General features: G+C 43.8%; 1 protein-coding gene across 3 annotated transcripts; it reads left to right on the top strand.

Annotated features, from left to right (window-relative positions):
* The first annotated feature begins 230 nt into the window (after positions 1–230).
* Positions 231–14,099, top strand: LOC137144630 (gametocyte-specific factor 1-like). 3 transcript variants are annotated; one of them, XM_067535049.1, is made up of 9 exons: positions 257–368; positions 751–783; positions 1,552–1,663; positions 4,079–4,179; positions 5,580–5,706; positions 7,404–7,490; positions 7,965–8,028; positions 9,058–9,149; positions 13,828–14,099. In XM_067535049.1, the coding sequence occupies exons 2-9, from the start codon at positions 772–774 to the stop codon at positions 13,839–13,841; spliced, it is 609 nt and encodes a 202-aa protein (XP_067391150.1). In that variant the 5' UTR covers positions 257–368; positions 751–771; the 3' UTR covers positions 13,842–14,099. The 3 variants fall into 3 exon arrangements, with proteins under 3 accessions (XP_067391151.1, XP_067391150.1, XP_067391152.1); XM_067535050.1 differs by lacking the exon at positions 751–783 and having other exon boundaries at positions 231–368; XM_067535051.1 differs by lacking the exon at positions 751–783 and having other exon boundaries at positions 353–368; positions 1,599–1,663.
* The last annotated feature ends 7,059 nt before the right edge of the window (positions 14,100–21,158 follow it).

Raw genomic sequence — 21,158 nt, 5'->3', positions numbered from 1 at the left:
GCTAAAACGCTCGAGGCGGGGCGGGTTGTTCGGCGCTAGCGTTGCTGGGTAACGCCCGGGACCGGCTACCGTGTGCGGAGCGGAGCGGGCAGTCTGTGCTCTGCCCCCTCCCTTCTCAGCCACTCCCGTGGGCGGGCCGGGCCTGGGGGCGCTTCGTCTGCTTGGCCCAGGGCCTGGACAGTCCGCGCCAGGCGCGTGCGGAGCCTGCCCGCTGCTGCCGGGTCCGCTGGGCTCGTGTAGCCCGGCTCGCCGTGTGGCCACAAGGCCCCGCCACTGGGGCTGGGCACGGCTCAGCCTTGCACCGCCCCGCCCCCCACTCCAGTGCGTGCCCCAGGTGCCCACTGGGCTGGGCACGTGGGTGAGTGCAGGTGAGTGTGCCCTCACGGGGGTGTGCTCTTCCCCCCCCCCCTCCCCCGGCACTCAGAAACTGTCCGTACTGGTCAGGTCAGCAGCTTACACCGGGCCCCTGGGAGATTCGCTGCGGAGACGTGAGGCCCAGGTGCTGCAGCTTTACGGGAGATCTCATTTTGGCTTGTCATTTAAAAAGCAGCAATCCTATTTCCCGGTGGGCAGCCGCACCTGAGATTCAGGTTGGCTTTAGATCGTGTGCCCTCTTTTAAATGTTGCCTTATTTAGACATATGCTTGATCTTGTGGTGAAGGACTTTTAGTTGATTGCTGCATTTGCATTGTCTGAGTTGCAGTGAGGACAGTAGAGAATCTAACGTTGTCTTTTTAACCAAAACCTTAGGAACAAAGTTCTTCACACCTCATGAGCTGCAAGGTAGGTGTGAAGGTGTTGACCAGTCAGACAGGAGGAGAGGCTCAGGCTGGAGCATTAAAGTGTGTATAAGAAAGGAGACCCAAGCTCCCAAAACAGATGGCTTAATTTTTCTTGGGGACTGGTTCCTTTGTCCCAAAACCCTTTTGCCGTTTTGGGCAGAGAGGCTGTTTTGGACAAAACTCTGTGGATTTTAGCGTCTTTGAGGAAACCTTTCTGTGGAGCTGAAGAATATGTGATTGCCCGGTACCCTGCATTATATGTGGGCCACCAAGAATAAGCTGCTATTCTGTGTATACACAACATAGATCTAAAGACTACCTGGTGATGTGTGTTTGGCGCAAAGTCTGCTGATAGTGCGGTTGATCATTGTTAACATTGGAAAAATAGATTCTCCATCACATTTTTAAAATCAAGATTGGATGTCTTTATAAAAATCTGCTCTAGATCAAACAGGAATTCATTCAGGGTAGTCCTATGGCTTGTGTTATACAGGAAGTCAGCCGAGATCAGTAGTTATCAACCTTTTTTCAATTGTGGACCTCTAAAAAAAATTTCAAATGGAGGTGTGGAGCCTTTTGGAAATCTTAGACATGGGGGGGCGGGGTCCACAGACCACAGGTTGAAAACCACTGTTCTATATTGGTAACAACCTTTTACGGATCCCTTAGGCATAGTCTGGGTACCACAGGTTGAAAACCACTCCTACATGATCCCAATGGTTTCTTCTGGCCTTAGAATATGTGACTCTCCCCATTTTTTGGTCCATAGGGTAGATATTTTAAGGAAGAGAGTGACACTCACAGATTGTCTCATAGGGTCCTTCAACGAACCTTCAATCAGTGTTCTTTCAGCATCAGCAAAATGGATTTAGACACCTATGGTAAGTGTTTCTTTGCTGGCTTGTAGTATTCAGGGTTCATGCAAAGATTCAGTTAGAGACAGCTTAGGTCTTTGAAAGTATTTGCCTTTTATTTTGTCCTCTTAAACTTGGTTAAAGGAGGGAGTGGTTGCTTGGGAAGTAACTTTCCACTCTAGGCATTCAGGTGTTGTTTGGTGGGTATATGCTTCTGTGTATTAGAGCAGCAGTTCACAAACACTTGACCAAAAATCAGGTGCAGTGGTCTTGTTGCAATTCAAAACCACACTAATTTTAGAAGCAAAGGATGATGTGAGTCAGTATCCTAGCAAGAAACCATAGTTAGGTTTTGGGGAGTGTGTGTGTATTGGGTGGGAGACTGGTTAGGTAATATGTACTTGGTGGGTGGGCGACTAGATGTACTGACACAAATGTGTCTAGGCAGCATAGTAGTTGCAGACACACAACACCATGCCCCAGTCTTAGTGAGCAGGGAAGGCTGGAGTGTGGGTGTAACTCAGCTGTGCGTGGTACAAACTGGTAACAAAACTACAGTCCTATCTAGTACAGACAAGGCCTAAATCAGTTTCCTAGGGAGCATCCCAGTAAAGTGATTGTTGTTGTTATTATTAAGGCCTTGTCCATGTCATAATTGACTTTATTACCAGTGGCTAGTGTGGCTGGATCCAAAATGCATTTGACTCCAGATGCAATATCCTGTTAGTAGCCATGGTCAGCTAAGGGTACTGCCCTCTCCAGAGGCCTAGCCTGGCATATGGCACTGGTTTGATACACTGGGGATTTTTTTTTCTCCTGTAGTAGCCATTTGCCCTAATTACCTATGTCAGTGTTTCTCATAGACTGGTCTGTGGACCAGTACAGGTCACTGAGATCTCCCTCACACAGTTTAGGAAGGCAGCAAGCTGGTCCCTGCTATTAAAAAGGTTGAGAAACACTGATTTATATAATCAATCTGGCCAGTCCCCTTACTTCCAGCTCTCTGGAAAACCCCTCACTGTCTGTTGTCCCATGTTCCTCTATATGCATGCCCTCTTTGCATGGATACAAAAGTGAGTAAATAGCGTGGAAGAGGTGAGGGGGGAGACATTTTGTGATGGGAAGAAAGCTTCATCATGAACACAAACAATCCTGAAGAAGAGGTCTGTGCAAGCTTGAATTTTTGTCTCCCTTACCAACAGAAGTTGATCCTCACCTGCCTTGTCTCTCCTGTGTAACTTGTAAGTGGTTAAGGTGACCAATGCCTCTCTGAGTCATAGTGTGGACCTCTTTTCAAAAAATGCCCGACTGACTTAAGCCCTAACTATGTTCCATGTTCGGCTCCTAGGCACCTACTCATTTTGCCACTTTACAGGGCCAAGTGCATTGTAGTGCAAATTAGGGATGTAAATATGTCTTACAAAAGGTAACCATTTAGACTATTAAAATTATATTGGTTAATCATTTAACCAATATAATTTTGTGTCCTGTCATCCTTCCCCCCGTCCGTGTGTGTGTGTCGTCCCCCCCATCCCTCCCACCCCTCCCCACACACACCGCACCCTCTGCCCTCAGCCCCTGGGTAGTGCCCCCAGCCCAGCTCCGCGGGGGACCCCTGTCTCAGACCTGTGGTCCATGGTGTTCTGCAGCACCTGCACCAGGGTTTCAATCTCCTTGCACAGCAGCAGCAGTGCAGCCGCCTCCACTGAGCCCACGTCACCAGTTAATCCCTGCGACCCCAGTTAACAGATGAGTAGATAAGTATTAGTCGTAACGGTAAGACTAATACTTATTGGTTAACCATTTAACCGTTTAGTATTTTACATCCCTAGTGCAAACTGCTTCCTTAACTCCAGACAGGTTTGATTGTTCTTAGTCCAGCAGAGATGGCCTTTGAGAATGTAGATAAATGCAAAAGGATTTACTTCAGAGTGCCCATGCTTCTGCTGGCCCTTAGCATGTCCACCGTACTGTCTGACCTCACTCATGCCTACTTCCCCTGCAGTATGGCAAGGTGGCTGGGAAAATATTGCAATTCCTCTTTCATTTGCTTTATATAACTTTTTTTATTTAATTACCTAATTTAGTAGCTTCAAGGGTTTTTATAGTAATGCATTTTTTTCCAGATCATTGTTCTGCATAAGTGGACTCATTAATATGTACAGGCCACTCTCTGCACTTCTGACTACACTGGCCTCATTTTTAATTTAATATTCCAATCACCAAAAATCCAAGGTGAATTTGGTTGGTTACACACACAGTGCCTAACTTAGCAATTTTTCATTTGTCTAGGCTATTAAAAATTGATGAATTAACCCCATTAGAGGTGTCTAGTAGCTCCAGTGTCTAGTATGTTTCCACACTTGTTAATTGTGTTGATGATGATCTTAGATCTTGTTTTAAAGACTGTTTTCTTTTGTCTCTTTATTCCCTCTCTTCCAGTTGATGCTTTGGATCCAGAGAAACTAATACAATGTCCATATGATAACTATCATCAAATCAGGGCCTGTCGGTTTCCCTATCATCTTATAAAGTGCAGGAAGGTAGGATGGGATGTTAAGGTATCTAATGCACTTGGGAAGTCATATTTTTGTAAATGGGAATGCAAAGTGAGCTCAGCATGCTGTGTTGCCTTTTGCTGGAAGGATGCAGTCACTTCTGATTAGGCTAAAAGAAGTGGTCTTTATTTCATATTTACATCTGTTATCCATTTATCACTTATTAAAAGCATCTAGTTCATATTTAGTAATGCACTTAAAATCAGTTTGTTTGCCTTGAAGAAAAGCCATGCAGATTCTTCAGAATACCTATGTCAGTGTTGGGATCCTATTCTCTTCCAACAGTTCATTCAGGGGACCAGAGTATTTACTTCCCACTTCAGGCTGTGGCGAGAATGCAGCCAGTGTTATATGAATGCCTTCTGGCTAGCCAGAGCAGAAATGATCTCGTGTTGCAGTTAATTCTTTACTTTGCGATGTGAGCAATGCAATTGCCAAGCCATCTTTTTATATATTGCTAATAACTCTATTTAATGTGCATCTGGCAGAAACTTCACATCTTCTCAGTCAACTATCCTGGGCTTGAATGCTAAATATTTAACAGGAGAAGCTGCTCCTTTCGTTTGTCTTCTCTATCGAGTATCTTATTTTAACCTCTCTCGTGCGAGTGTTATATTACTTCTATTAGTACAAGCACACTTATACCAGTATAACTGCATCCACATATTAGGTGTTGTGCCGGTATAGCTATACTGGTTAAGAATCACACCCCTAGCCAACATAGCTATAGTAATACAAAGTCTATGCAGAGCAGGCTTACTCAGTTGTGTTTTTCCTTTCTGTCGTCTTCCTCTTTTCTAGGGGCACGGGATCTTCATTCACGTCTACATCTTCAGTGCTTTACCTATACTGGCAAAGCGTTTCTAATATAGATGTGGCCTCAGCTGGAACACTGAGTAACTCCCCTCCTATTTCAGAAGGGTTAAATTAATTTTAGAGACTTGTGCTCTAGCGTAGGCAGGGACTTGTTCTCTAGTCCTTTGCTTACTTAATTTAAAAATAAAGTGGCTGAATTATTTAGCGTTGCAAAGCACTTACTCTCCATGTAGGCTTTTCAAAGCAATTTCATCTGTGCGTTGAGCCATGCCAATGATGACACTGCAGCAGTTCCACAGTTTGTACTGATCAGATGAATTCAGGGTGTTTAAATGTAAAAAATAAACAAACCTAGGCTGTATCATAAAGGATGCATGTGCTTTGCTTTTCTCCACTGCATTTGTGCTAAGGATCTGAGCTGTTCTAGCTTTCCTTGTTTTAATTTTTTTAACCTATTTCATGTTGCAAATTGCAAACACCCTTCATTAGTAACTAGAAAACACAAGGGTTAGGATGAATTCCATGAGCATAGCACATACTTTTTCTGGTTTTTTTTTTTTTTTTTTTAGAACCACCCTGAAATTGCAGCACAGCTGGCCACGTGTCCCTTTAATGCCCGCCATCAAGTTCCCAGAGCTGAGATCAGCCATCATATATCAAGCTGTGATGACAAAAGCTGCATTGAGCAAGATATTGGTGAGAAAATATTAGACTCCTTTGGCTCTGTAAACTCACTTTTGGAATTCTTGGGCTAACAGAGTTCTAACTTAATTTTTGCTGTGAATGTTAAAGATTGTTTAATACACTCTCTTGTTCTACAAGAAACCCTTTAACTGTAGTGCTGCATGATACAGAAGCAGCAAGAGCCCTTAGAGACTTGAGTTTCATTCATTTTGTGATCATGCAAGTTCTTCTAAGCACCTGAGAAGCAACTGGCTTGCACTGCATGTGTCGTCTGTCAGAGATTCTAGCATTGAAATGAAAACTACGTTGTGCCATAAACTGTGTGTTGAAATGACATCTAGAGCAGGGGTGTCAAACTCACTCATGGTAGCGGGCCAAATTCACGTAACGTACCCTTCACGGGGGCTGTACAATACCCACCGCCGAATTTTTCGGCGCTATCTTCCATTTTCGGCGGTGGGGCATGGGCCCTTTTCGGCGGCGGGATTTCACGGGGGACCCTATTGCCAATTTAAAGTATTTCTGTGGAGAATGGTATTGCTGCTTTGAGACTCTCAAAGTGGGCCCTCTCTTAAAGGGGCAATGCCATACTCAGATAAACTTTCGGCGGCAGCACGACTCACGCGGGCCACATCAAAAAGGTTCGTGGGCCAAATGTGGCCCGTATGTTTGACACCCCTGTAGTAGGGAATCTGGATGGCTTACAGAGGAAAGATAGTAGTCATGAGAAGTGGGTCTCCAGTGCACATCTGATCCGATAGTGACCAGAAATCATTGTAGCCTGTCTAATGGCATGTTAAATAAATTGGTCTCAGTCCAGTTCTTAATGGACAAGTGTCTATATCATAAAAATCCCCACTTCTGCTACATCCTGTTTGACTTCTTGACAGAGAAGCCATTGCTGGACCATGGAAGCTGAATAACTTTCCCAACTGGAGGTGGCTTCCTCCAGTTCAGAGTGAGGCACATTGGGGAGGGGACTATGGGGAAACTTCCTTACCACTGCCTGTGCTGCGTCTGCTCTGTGATGTTACCCCAGCACCTAAACACTTGGCTATGTGGGTGGTCTTCCAATTCTGCTCCCACTGCTGTCTGTATGGCTGTCACTGCGCTGGAAAACGTACCTGTTCCCTGGCAAAAGAAGAGCTGCACTGAAGCTAGCAATGATGTGTGTGTTAATGTAGATAGCGCTTAGAGCAGGACAGTAGTGAAAGAACCCTGAGCAGATTTTTGTGAGATGACAGTAGAAACACACCTGAACCCTCTCCCGATGCTTTTGTCATAACAGCTGCCCCAGTGCTCAAAAATGTGTACAGAATTATCTAACTTTAGAAAAGGCCTAAAGCAGGGATTGGCAACTGGGGGCTGCATTCAACCTGCCAGATCATTTTGTTTGGTCTGCCAAACGTTCTGTGATGCAGCAAACATTTCTGCAATATATATCTTCTTAAGGTATGGCCTGCCAAAGGGTTCTGGTGGCTTTTGTGGCCCTTTACTACCTTATAATTGCCCATCCCTGGCCTAAAGACTGAAGATCTGTGAGTTTTGTTGCTAAGATTAGGAGTATCTGATCAGCTTTCAGTGTACACTGCTCCTCTCGAAAGCCTAGAGCTATTCTATAGCTAGGTCAAAAAAAGATTAACTTATCTAAAATAGGATTTTATTTTATCCAAAAAGATTTTCTCACTAAGATTCTTCTTTGCTTTAAGTGAGTCAGTGGAATACCTGCCACAGAAAGGAGGTGAACATTGTCAGCATGTGGCAGCCCCCCCCCTGCGATGAAGACTGGGATAAAGGTGAGGAAGTAGGTTGATAACACAAGGTCTATCAGCCCCTGCATATTCACTACTTCTTGCCCCCAAAGAAGTTACATGGACTAGAAGAGAGAGGTCCCATAGATGTTTCTGCATAGATCGTGTTTTTGGGACACCTGATTATGCTGTCCCTGAATGAATTAAGTTCTCCTGCTTCACAGGCTCTTCCACATGCCTGCTATTCTTCTTTTTTTTTTTTTTTTTTTTAAATCTGTTTCCCATATAGTCTATTGCACCATCTGTGCTATGATGAAAATGGAAATTGATGATAACCTTTACATTTTATATTTTTCAATTAAATGTCTGCTTTACTGTCACTATGCCAAACCTTAGCTCAATTCTTATTCCGTTTTGTAAACCTAGGAGTGTCTATGCCGTATTTCTCGTTTATGTTGCTATGGCTCTTAGAGAAATTGCTCAATACTGAGCCACAATGATGTCTGTTTCCTTTGGCAGATTTACAGGAGCAATCAAATTCTACGTTCATTTGGGGCACATTCAATGGTGGCGTAAACAACAGGTAGCAAGAGTTGTATTTCTTGTGACAGTGCTTTCCATAGAGATGTACTTTCCAACTACTAGCACTACTTCTAACTGATGCTGCTGTGTTGATGGGTAGATGCAATTTGTTTTATGGATTCTATTTTTGGGGTGATGGTGGGCGATCCACTGGTGTGAATCAACATTTGTATGCCCCTGGGTCAGTATTAAATGGATCTGCCACTAAAAGGAGACAGGTAGGAATATAAGAACCTACTATTGCTACCAGATAATGTACTACTCTAGAACTAGAGGAGTAACCCATTAGTGCTGATGTTCCTGGATTCATATATATAGATATAATAATATATTTGTTGGGGGACTGTTAAACACTAAACTCTTATGCTGGGTTTGGTAGATATGCAGACTGATGCCAGTCCTTAGGCAATTTGGGTTTAAACTTCTGACAGCTAGTCTAAGCTCTCATGACCGCCTGCCATAGCCAGGAGATTTAATAGCCAGGAGATTTTGCAGGCAGTTCGAGCCCTGAGTCAGAAATAGTTACTTTACTGTTTGTGAAGTGTAATCACAATGCAGGTTTGGAAAATGAGGCATAATGTGTCTGGCCATTATTTCTGTCTCTGTCTTGCTCCTGAACACCAGATCATTGTACTGTGCCTTATCTAGGTCATCAACATACAGCCTGTAAGAGTGACATGAAGTCTGCATGTATAGAGACAGCTAAGGCATGTGTGCTGAGATGCCATTTACAGTTGAGGACAGTGCAGTATTTATAACCAAGCTTTAATCCTGATTTTCCTTGCTGCCTTTGGCTTATTTCTTTCTGGTTTGGATGACTGATTTTAGTTTAAAAGTGGATGGCATCTACATGTTGTACACCTTTCTCTAGCTCTTGAGGGGAGCAGTAACCGTTCCAATTGCATGAAGGTTTGTTTAAATTAATATACTTTAACATCTTTGTGATCTCTTTGATGTTAGGAAAATACTCAGGTATTTATGGTAAAAGAAGTACACATGTTCAGGAGAATTCTTTTTTGACCTTTTTCAGCCCTGGGTCAAGTGCCATGGGACAAAAGAGTAACCTAACATCAGGCATGAGAGCTCCCAAGTCTTTGCCATATATTCTACCCTGGAAAAGCCGTAAGTACAAATGCATGTGGTTTCTCTCTCTTCCCCCCTCCTCCCCCTCCAAAAAAACCCAAAAAACTGTAAGCTGGGATCTGGATGTTAGCTTGAAGTGGAATGGGGTCAGTTTTTCTCTGTATCTTTATTCCATGCATCAGCATTCTCCTACATAAACTGAAATGCTTTTATTACCACCATCAGTAAGTGGAGATGGGGAACTCTCTGTAACACAGAAATGCAGCTGCTTCTAGAGAGGACTGTGATGGATGAGTGTCTTCTGTATCCAGTTTTTATTTTATCCACCTACAGTGAAGTGCATTGTGGCAAAAGATGTCTGGCTACATGTACTGCCCCCATTACTATAGTATCTGACATTTAAATACCAGATGATGATTCACCTTTATTAAACAAAAGTCAAAGCTTACAAACAGGTCTGAGTTGGGCACAGTGGAGCCCTGCACAGTTGTAGCTGTTCAGGCATAGCTGCTACTGGAGGCAGTGGGAGCTGTACATGTGTGTACCAGCTGCAGCATTTGTTTTTGTTTTGCAAAACATGATTGACATCTCATTGGTAGGATTTGTCTTCATGGGGAAACTTACTGGCCTGGCTTCCATGGTGATGCAAGCTAAACTGGAAAAAGGCCATTGTTTTGAATACGTGTTTACGTAGGAAGTCACCTACATAGTGGTATAGTAATGTTGATGAATTTCCCCTAGGTCTGTGCTACCTGCATAGCGGTGTCTATGAATGTGGGCTTAAGACTTGGCATTTTTCTCAGTCATCTGAGTCCATCCCTGATGTGCTGAAATGGCTGTTATTCCTCCTAGTGTCTGATCCTGGGTTTCGGCCCCATCCCTTACCCTGAATGCCCGATCTTACCCCTTTGCTGCATGGTGGTCCTGCTTTTATGTCATGCCCGTGGAGGGGATGGGAATCTCTGAAACTGATGTCAGGCTGTGGAGACCGGAAAAAGGATATAGTGGAACTGGAAAAGGTTCAGAAAAAAACCAAAGATGACCAAGGGTCTGGAATGGCTTCTATATGAGGAGAGACCAAAAAGATAACTAAGGGGGGCTATGATAGAGGCCTATAAAATCATGAGTGGCGTAGAAAAAGTGAATAGAGAAGTGGTGGTGTTTACCATTTCACACAATACAAAAACCAGGAGGTCAACTGATAAAATTAATAGGCAGCATCTTTAATATAAACCAAGGAATGCACACATTTAACATGTGCATTTTACATAATGCACACAATTAATTTGTGGAACTCATTGCCATGGGATATTGTGGTGGCCAGAAGTGTGACTGGGTTTAAGCAAGAACTGGATATAAGTTCATGGAGGATAGATTCATCAATAGCTGTTAGCCAAGATGGTCAGGAATGCTACCCCATGCTTTAAGTGACTCTAAACCTGTGGCTGCAAGGAGCTGGGAGTAGAAGAGAGGGATGGATCGCTCCATAATTGCCCTTTCTGTTCGCTCCACCTTAAGCTCTGGCAGGAGCCGCTGCTGGAGACAGAATACTGATCAAGATGGAACATGGTCTGACCCAGTTTGGCAGCTTGTACGTTCTTATGAACTCTTGTCACACACAACTCTTCACAAGGTTTTGTTCTTTAAAAACTGTTTCAGTTGCCCAGTGTCTGAAGAGCCTGCTCCCCAGAGCATTGAGTTCAGGGTAACTATTATTAAGCACCCTGGTGGCATTCCATGCCATCCGATCTCAGGGAGGGAGTTTCATGTATTTACACTATACTTACCTGAAAATCTTTTACTCCTTAGATAGCAAAAAGTACTAACAGGAAGGAGGTGTGAACCAATGAGCATTTTTGTCTTGGTTCCCTTGTCAAACTGTAGCTGTGATGGACTGGCCATAAAGCTGTCCTGTTCTGTGTGCGCCTGTGACTTGAAAGAGAACAAGATTTTGCAAGAGAATTCCTTTGAAGTAGCCATTAGTTTAAATGTTAGGGAGGATTATGGTTTTTTACTTCAGAGTATATGATAGCGTATCTGTGATCTGGGCATCTGTTCCCAGCTCAAGTCATATTAGCTACAGAGATTGTCTGCTTGATCTTTAGCAAATTACTTAAGAGCCCTGTGCCTCAGTTTCCCCATCTATAGACTGAAGGGATAGTAATACTTAGCTACCTTGCAGGATGTCTGTGAAGGTAAACTTGTGACCTATAAATCCTCCTCTGATGAAAGGTGGTAAAGAAACACAAAATAGCATTATTAGGGTTTACACTTTGAATAGAAATTTGCCAGTTAAAACAAGCAGGCCTCCCTTCTGCAGGGGATCCCCATTGACATACCCCCGTTACTGACACCTGCTGTCAATTTCCAGGGAGAAGCATGAGCGGTGCAGCGTCACAGGCACTCTTATTTGCAGTACAAAATACACTCTGCATAAATGGAGACTTGGTGTGAAGCTTATTTCTATAGTTTTTGCATCCTTTTATTTTTATCACTATATGCTAAATTAGCAGATTAGGATTCATGTAACTAACTCTGAGGTGCTGAGTGATAAATGTTTCAGAAGAATATTGTCTAACAATCTGGTTGTGATGCTCTGATTTTAAGAAAAATCCGACAATTGTTATACACTATGCTAGGGGTCTTCTTTCCACCAAGCAGGGTATTTTTTTAACCCTTTAAGAACAGTTCTTCTGTCAAAAACAGCCTTACATAAATCAGAAATGTGTTTTCCTCAGCTGTTAGGCCTGCAAATTCACCATATTTATATTGTTGTTCCAGCCGGGATCTCATAGTTCTGAGGGCTAGTCAAATACAAAATACAGACAGTCCCTGCCCCAAAGAGGTTAGAATCCAAGTAAGAATCTGAAAGTCACGCTGGGTTCTTCCTGGCTTGTGCATTGCCAAGAATAGAGATTCTGCAGTTGGACTAATCTGGTGGTATGCAAGCCCGCTCTTTCAGTGCTGTGCTGGCTCTGTAGGGGTAGCAGGTGTAGTTTGGTCAGTAAAGTAAGCAGAAAGATAAATGCACATTAAGTATCAGGTCAAAGTAAAGGGAACGGTCTAATATGCTCACTTTTCAAGCCAGAACTGTACTTTAAAAATGCCCCATTAAAACGATCTGCTTAGAGCAGCAGTGAAGTTTGCATTTTGCCTTCAAAATACACCGCTCTTTTGGACTCCTTTACCCATTAGGTATAACCAGTGGCTCAATCACCTCCCCCATTTAAAAAGCCAGCCAGCCCAGGATATTTGTACCAATTTCACAATAAACCTTGTTGGGTGCATGAGTCTAGGGAGTACAGGATGCATTGCCAGCAGGCCTTTGTTTTTGTTTTTTTTTTGTTTTTTGTTTTTTAATGGGTAGGTAGAGGTGCGTGGATGGGAAATCCGTACTTAAACAACTTCTCATCAGCTTTTGCTACTGTCATCACTATGGACTGGCTGGCTGTGGTATGGAATAATAGACCATTTCCAGGCGCTAGAAAGTAGGTATCCTGATTCCAAATGGAGAGTCCACATGTTCCAGTCCCTGTCCAATGATACATGTCACAGACTAAACCTGCAGTCAGTCTTGTCGCTGTTTGTGCACCTGTATCAGATTATATTTTCTAGTACATTCATCTTGTGAGATGAGCTTTTCTGAGAAAGATACTTGGGAGGAAGGGGGAATGGTTTAGCTTAGTGCCTGAAGGTCACAGCATTGATAAATGTACACTGGAGATGAGTTTAGATCTGTCTATGTACATTTGGATTGGTTGAGGGTGAAGCAGAAGGATGTAGTCCAAGTGTGTCATAATGACCCTTAACATGCCCAGATAGATCTGCTGGTCATATAAACCTTTATCTAGCTTTCTAGCTGAGGAGTAGTGAGGATTCTGTCTAGCAGGGCTTCCCAGAGACCTATAGAAAGTACTTGTGCTTCAGATTTGATCTTTCCTAATGAATCTTTGCTCTATGGACTCATGCACAGGATCAGCCTTGTTCTGCTGGGTTGGCTAGGATGGTTGCTTGGCTTTCATTCCACTGAAAGTGTTGCAGCTCCAGCCAGCCAGGCTCCTCTCCCTCTATTTTTGGGAAGTAACTAATGCAGAGATCTGGTGTCAAGGTGCGGAGGGTGGTCCCTGCCCCTGCGTGAGCTCAGCCAGAGGGCAGGAATAACAGCAGCCCCACCATACATTGAGGCTCTATATAGAATAGTGAGCCATTGCCTTCCCCCAGTTAGGGAAGCTTTTCCTGCATGTTGCTTGTAAACAAAACAGTTTGTCTAAAATAGAGAATAAACTCCTCGCTTCTGTATATATAAAAGGCCTTTAGCCTTTATCCAGACCGCCAGCCTTGTCTGCACCTAGCTCCTCTCAGCCCCATTCACCTGCTCCCTAGTATGCTGACCAAGGAGCAAAACACTAGCTCCCCGTGCTAGTACGTGTGTTCCTGGTGCTCTGGCTGTGGCAGCATGAGGAGGGCTGCTGCATTGTCCTGGTGAGACACAACACTGCCTGGTTCTGAGCATGCGTAGGGAAGAACAGTTCAAATGTTGGTGAGACACAACACTGCCTGGTTCTGAGCATGCGTAGGGAAGAACAGTTCAAATGTCTCAAAGTTTCAACACAGTGATTCATTTTGTGGGAATGTCTTGTGGACTTAGAAGCCACTTGTCTGATGCTTACAACTGGGGGATGATAGCTAAAGTTGCTTCTTTTTGATCTAATTGCAGAAGCTGGAAAGTGAAGACCAGAGAAGAGGCTGCCACTGGGTGCTCATCATCTCTTTAGAAATGTGAGATTTTGGTTAGGATAATGGGTGAATAGCACCTTCCCCTCTGAGAATCAGCTCTGTTATAAAACTAATTGGGCAGTTTGATTTTTTTAAGCCTTTGTAACTTGAATATATAATTTAACTTGAGGGCAGAGTTAAATAGTCGACTTCATAGTATCAAAGCAAATTATGTCTTTAATATAGCATTAAAATTAGGCTGTGAAAATCCCAGTGCATGTGGAATAACTCTCTACAACAATTGTATGTAGTAGCAGCGTGTCTCTGACCTCCCAACTCCAGATTGGCACAGTATGTAACATCTCCATAGAATGCATTCTGCAGTGTCCTGTTAAGGTAGCATGTTTGTCTCCAGAGGACAGAGATTTCTTTTAGGTCAGCTATTCTGATGCATTTTCTCACGATTTGTGGAAGCAGTAAGCTGTACAGACCTCGTACACTGAGAGTTCTCATCAGCATCCTAGGAGGAGTTGAAACAGCGTTGCCTGTGGGATTTTCCAAAGGACTTGGTGTTGCCCTTCAGGCTTGTGTACAGTGGGAAAGTTATTGAAATAGCTGTTCCGGATTAACTCCCTGTGTTGACCCCTATTGATGAATAAGAGTACCCTCTTCCAAATTAGTTTTAAGCTTAAACCACATCCAAAATGGATTAAGCCACATGGACACTCGTATTCTAGAATAGAATGTCTGCATGGGGCTTTAGACAGAGGTAGCTATTCTGTTAAACTTCCAAGTGTCGACAAGCTCCGACTCTGCTCCGGTGAAGCTAATGGGAGGATTTGGCTTCAGCGAGAGCAGTTAGGCCAGAGCTGCATGTGTCTCACAATCCCACTCTCTAGTATCATAGGTTCTGGGCTGTGCGCACAATAGCAAGGAAATTCTGAGATAGGATTAGGGCAGGGTACCCCTCCCCCAATAATCTCCCGTTGTCAGTCGATGCTGTCTCTTGTCCAAGCCTGTCCCTCACAGCACTCATACTGACTTGCTCTGACCTTCCCCTTCCTGCCTCACCATCTAGCCTTTCATCTTAGTAGGGCCTTAGCAACATGTACTTGTGACCTTACAGCTAACACTACCAGAAGAAGCTAGGTTGGGTTTTGATCTAAAAACCAACATACGCACCCCCCCCCTTCAAAGCATACCCAAAAGAGGTCTGGCTGCTCAGAGGAGCCTAATCAAAATGGAAGCAAGCTGTTTATCACCTTTTATCTAGTAGGTTGCAGATAAGTTACTGCAACTGCAGGGGCCTTTTAGTTTTTAACCCACTGAAAGATAAGACCTTAACTTGAAAGGCGACATCTTGGAGAAGAGGAGACCTATTCTGATGTCCCCTCTGCTCCTCCAGAGTTAGGCAAATTGCTCCTGAACTCTGCACTCAATTGCTCTTGTCTCTGGAGGTTACGATCTCTGCGCTGCTCTAACACCCACAGGTTTTTTATTGAATTTTTTAATTTGTGGTTTTGGATTGTGAAGAATCAATCCCTTTTTTTTTTTTTTTTTTCAACCCACTCTCCAAGTTAGTCATCCTTGGTGTGCAGTGAGTCCATTTGGTCTGTCTCCCCCAACAAGTAAAGCAGTGTTGGAGGGATCCAGGCTACTTTCCCAATCTTTGTTAAAGCAGAGTTCTACTGTGTATTGTAAACAGGACAGCAGCATATCCTTGAGCTGTGCCAAAGCCTTGCCCAGTGCCAGGCTGTGGAATCACTGAATAGTTAAAGGCCCATCTGTGCTCCAGAATGCCTTACTGCTCTCTAGCAGGGCCCCTGATGCTGCAGTGCTGGTGGGGTAGGCAGCCTCAAAGATGCATGGCGCTCTCCTGGATGAGATCTCATTCTTATATGAACGCATAGAAAAGTTCTAGCTGCTTTGCTTAGGGAAGCTGTTCTGTTTTGTGTCTTCAGAAGCCCCCAGGGCATTGGGTTAGGTTGTAGATGAATGGCCTGTGAAATGTCCTAAAGAACAGAAGAACCACTTCAAGAAGTGTGGAAAGTATCTGAAGCTCTTTTGTTTGTCACCCTCAAACTGGCTGCTGGGAAGGTGTTTGCCTGTGACCCAGGTTCAGCCTGGACTAAAACTGTGACTGAATCTTAATGCCCTGAAAAAAGTGGTTCTTGTTGCCACACAGATACAGCCATAACTAGAGGTATGTACTGTGGGCCAGATCCTTTTCTAGTGTGAATTGGCTTCAGCGAAGCCATGCCTGTCTACAGCAGTTAAAGATCTGGTCCAGAATATGTAACTCTAAAATGCCATGTACTTGCTGAAATAGACACACCAAAGACACTTGTTGTAAAGTCTTGTATCTGAGCTGGAAACCAATGCTGTGCTGTCCGACTCCCCAGCACCATCTGCCTTGTGCAGAAATATAGCCCATTTCCAAAATCTGAGCCAGATCTGAGGTTTGGAAAGTGACTCCTGCAGAGAGACCTGCAACATAAATCATTGGTGTCAGTGTCCTTGCGGTGGTGTGAGTGACTCTCTCAAGGCACAGGACAGCAATGAGCTGAGACTGAATGTCTGTATGCAGGATAAATTAGTGTTCTTCATTACATGAAAGCTTCACCTGATCACCTTAGCAACCTGATGTTTTTCCAGGTTTAGGAAGAAAGGGAAGTTTTAGAAGCCTGTTGGTAAAAGTTAATCTGTGGTTGGTTTGTTTGGTTTTTTTTTTTTAAATAAAAGTAAAGGCACTTGATCTAAAGTTTTGTTTTTGGAAGTATTAAGGATGGTCTGAAAACCTACAGCTTGCTAGTCTGGTGCCGTTAGCAACAGTGTAACTAGCTAATAGCTATTGGGTCACAGTTCCTGCAGTAGTTGGGTGCAGTTCTGAAAACTGGGGTCCCACAACTTGGTACCTGTTTTTCAAGATTACCTAGCAGCTCCCATTAAGAAGAATGGAAGCTACTAGAAAACCTGGCCAAACGCTTGCAAACCAGCCTTCTGCAGGGACAGGGAGCTGCTTTGCTTACACTCTAACAGGTACCAGAAGGGCATTTGTGTTTCCCTTGCGACTGTGGAATTTTACACTGCAAAAAGTTTAAACAATGAGTTGTTTCGTGAAAAGAAACCTAGCTAAGAGTTTACTTAATTTCTCAGAGGTGAAAATACCTGAGCTTGAGTTTGTGTGTCCAGTTTCCCATTTTTTGAAAACGATGTTCTTAAAATCTATCCATGGCTTTGATTTTGTTTGTTTAAATAAAACCTGCTTTTCAGGTTGGTCAGACTGCCTTGTCTTCTTACACTATTTTAACAGGCTATTGTATTTCCTTTTGCCCTGTCTTCCTGCACAAAAATGAAGAGAGAAATTCCCTTTTTACAGCATCTCTCTAGCTAATGCTATAAGCTATACTGTCCACTCAAGAATTCCATCATCTCAAAATGGTAAGATGACTTCACCAGGCAGTGCTGGAGGTAATGTATAGATTGTGGTGAAGTTAGTGTGACTGAGCTATGTATGCCTTTAACATGGCTGTGCATTAGAGAATAAATCTCATTTAAGGAGGTAATTGTTCCAGTCTACCAACAGGAAAATGAGTCCAATAGTGGCAACCAGAAACAAATCGATTGTGTTATTCAAATAACAAATATCACAGGATCTTTTTTAGGGGATAAGGCAACAAGCCACGTTTATTGTGAATACAGAAATTTGGTAAATAGTGTCAATAATGCAAATATCAGGGAAACAGGATCAACACTGTAACAATATCAATATTGTGCTTTACAAGTGCAGAGATTCTTGCTAAGAGAGTATACTTCATTGACACGTTTCAGTGGGTCCTTTCATTCACACTCACACACTGACAGGCATACACAGACAGGGAGACAGACAAACACACACAGGGGTCTCACAGATGTTTATAGTTACCAGCCTCTTGGTGCTCGTGATAGTCACTGGCCAGGTGACTAGAACACAAGGATGAGGAGCAAGGTCCTGCCGATGCGCATCAGTACTCCTGGCTGGTGTGATGATATAGACCCAAACAAACCTCCAGCCTTCATCTTTCTGTCCCATTTTATAGGGAAAAGACCCCATGTAAGTCTGAGTTTTTGCTCTGTCATGCTGCATCTGCATTTTTGGTGTGATCTTTAATCACCCACATTGTTGCAAGCCTGATCAGATTTTGTCCTTTGAAGTGGGCTGGCTCCAAGGTTATCAGGATGGACTGTTCTTCGGCCAGTTGATTATCTTTGCTCCTTTCTGCTTCCCTCAAATGTTTTAGGTGAGGCTAGTGTGTTTTTCATCATGTTTCGACATCCCTTACTGAGACCAATTGTTCAGTCACTCTCCCTGACTACACCCACCTCAATTGTTCAGCCATTCACTACAAGCACTAAGTGCCAACTCCTAGCTGAAGAATTCACATATTATTTTTAAAGCAAACATTATTTCATTTTTGCCAGTGTCCTTCACAATTAGGTCGGTATATTACATTTCACAATGTGGCTTTTTATACTTAAAATAGGGTTTTTACAAATATATTGAGTAGGTAAAATTAGCAGATCAAATGGTCAGTGGAGTGGTTTTACAATCTTAAACCAAATTTGGAAGGGACCTCAGGAGGTCATCTAGTCCAACCCCCTACTCAATGCAGGACTAACCTCAGCTAAATCATGCCAGTGAGGTTTTGTCAAGCCGCAGCTTAAAAACCTTTAAAGGTGGAGATTCCACCACCTCCCTAGGTAACCCATTCCAGTGCTTCACCACCCTCCGAGGGAAAAACGTTTTCCTAATGTCCAACCTAGACCTCCCCCCCTGCAACTTGAGACCATTGCTCCTTGTTCTGTTACCTGCCACCACTGAGAACAGCCTAGCTCCATCCTCCCTGGAACCCCCTTTCAGGTAGTTAAAGGCTGCTATCAAATCCCCCCTCATTCTTCCCTTCTGCAGACTAAACAAGCCTAGTTCCCTCAGCCTCTCCTCATAAGTCTTGTGCTCCAGCCCCCCAATCATTTTTGTTGCCCTCCGCTGTACTCTCTCCGGCTGCTCCACATCCTTTTTGTAGTGGGGGGGCCCAAAACTGGACACAATACTCCAAATGCGGCCTCATCAATGCCGAATAGAGGGGAATCACTTCCTGCGATCTGCTGGCAATGCTCCTACTAATGCAGCCCAATATCGTATTAGCCTTCTTGGCAACCAGGGCACACTGCTGACTCATATCCAGCTTTTTATCCACGGTTACCCCTAGGTCCTTTTCTGCAGACCTGCTGCCTTGCTCGTCGATCCCCAGTCTGTAGCTGTGCATGGGATTCTTCCTTCCTAAGTGCAGGACTCTGCACTTGTCCTTGTTGAACCTCATCAGATTTCTTTTGGCCCAGTCCTCCAGTTTGTTTAGGACGGTCCTTCTGTATCCTATCCCTACCTTCCAGAGTATCTACCACTCCCTCTAGTTTAGTGTCATCTGTAAACTTGCTGAGGGTGCAATCTACCCCATCCTCCAGATCATTAATGAAGATGTTGAACAAAACCTGCCCCAGGATCGACCCCTGGGGCACTCCACTTGTGACCGGATGCCAGCTAGACATGGAGCCATTGATCACTACTCGTTGAGCTCTAGCCACTTCTCTGTCCATTTTATAGTCCATTCATCCAACCCATACTACTTTAACTTGCTGATAAGAATACTGTGGAAGACCGTATCAAAAGCTTTGCTAAAGTCAAGGTATATCACATCCACCGCCTTCCCCACATCCCCAGAGCCAGTCACCTCATCATAGAAAGCAATCAGGTTGGTCAGGCATGACTTGCCCTGGGTGAATCCATGTTGACTGTTCCTGATCACCTTTCTCTCTTCCAAGTGCCTTAAAATGGATTCCTTGAGGACCTGCTCCATGATTTTTCCAGGGATTGAGGTGAGGCTGACCGGTCTGTAGTTCCCTGGATCCTCTTTCCTCCCTTTCTTGAAGATGGGCACTAGATTTGCTTTTTTCTAGTCATCAGAGACCTCCCCAATTGCCACGAGCTTTCAAAGATAATAGCCAATGGCTCTGAAATCACATCAGCCAATTCCCTCAGCACCCTCGGGTGCATTGCATCTGGCCCCATGGACTTGTGTATGTCTAATCCTTCTAAATAGTCTTGGACCTGTTCCTTCATCACTGAGAGATGTTCACCTCCTTCCCATTCTGTCCCGCCCAGTGCAGTAGTCTGGGAGCTGATCTTGTCTGTGAAGACAGAGGCAAAAAAGGCATTGAGTACCTCCGCTTTCTCCACATCCTCTGTCACTAGGTTGCCTCCGCCATTCTGTAAGGGGCCCACACTTTCCCTAATCTTCCTCTTGTTGGTAACATACCTGTAGAAACCCTTCTTGTTCCCCTTCACGTCCCTTGCTAGCTGCAACTCTAATTGTGCTTTGGCCTTCCTGATTTCATTCCTGCATGTTCGAGCAGTATTTTTATAATCCTCCCATGTCAGCTGACCAAGCTTCCACTTCTTGTAAGCTGCTTTTTTGTGTTTAAGTTCACCAAGACTTCTTTGTTAAGCCAAGCTGGGCGCCTACCATATTTGCTATTCTTTCTGTACATCGGGATGGTTTGTTCGTGTGCAGTCAATAAGGTTTCTTTAAAATACAGCCAGCTTTCTTGGATTCCTTTCCCCCTCATATTAGCCTCCCAGGGAATCCTGCCCATCAGCTCCCTGAGGGAGTCAGTGCGCTTTTCTGAAGTCCATGGTCCATATCCTGCTGTTCTCCTTTCTTCCTTTTGTCAGGATCCTGAACTTGACCATCTCATGGTCACTGCTGCCTAGTGAAAATTAAAGTAGTTTAGCATCCTAAATCACTTCCCTGCTGTTGAAAACATTAACTGTTACCATTGTAATATAAACTGAGATTCTGATGATCCAAAATACTGTTTTTTGAACACTTCTCTGTAATTCTTCACACTTTTCTTTTGGAAGCTATTTCCAAAATCTTTTGTGAATGAAAGAAAAAAAAGAATTTTGAAGTCTGGGAGACAATTTAAAACAGAAGGACAATATCAGCTGGTGAAAACTGTCAGAGCGCTACATTGAAGTTATGGCAATCTATACCAGCTGCCAGCTATGCCCCAGCGCTGGCAAAGAAGGTGACTTAAACCTGGTTGTGCAAAGTCTTATCTAAACATACGCTTATCTGTAGGCACATGAGTGGTCCTATTTAATGGGACTTTGCACGCATATAGCATTAAATATACATTGCAGAACCAGTGCTTATAAATCAGCCATGCATGTCATACAAATCTGCCTTTCAGAAGCAGGGAACATTTACCCCGGGCTAGGTTCCATTGGTGCTT

This window comes from Emydura macquarii, unplaced genomic scaffold (genome assembly GCF_026122565.2).
Source record: "Emydura macquarii macquarii isolate MOO-44397 ecotype Brisbane River unplaced genomic scaffold, CSIRO-AGI_Emac_v2 contig_3472, whole genome shotgun sequence".
Lineage (NCBI taxonomy): Eukaryota > Metazoa > Chordata > Testudines > Chelidae > Emydura > Emydura macquarii.
The sequence above is the reverse complement of the archived record's forward strand: the minus strand, read 5'-3'. Positions and strand labels throughout refer to the sequence as shown.

Coding starts and splice junctions, on each gene's coding strand:
- LOC137144630 (XM_067535049.1), top strand. Junction 4,180..5,579: donor ATCTTATAAAGTGCAGGAAG/GTAGGATGGGAT, acceptor TTTTTTTTTTAG/AACCACCCTGAAATTGCAGC. Junction 8,029..9,057: donor AATGGTGGCGTAAACAACAG/GTAGCAAGAGTT, acceptor GACCTTTTTCAG/CCCTGGGTCAAGTGCCATGG.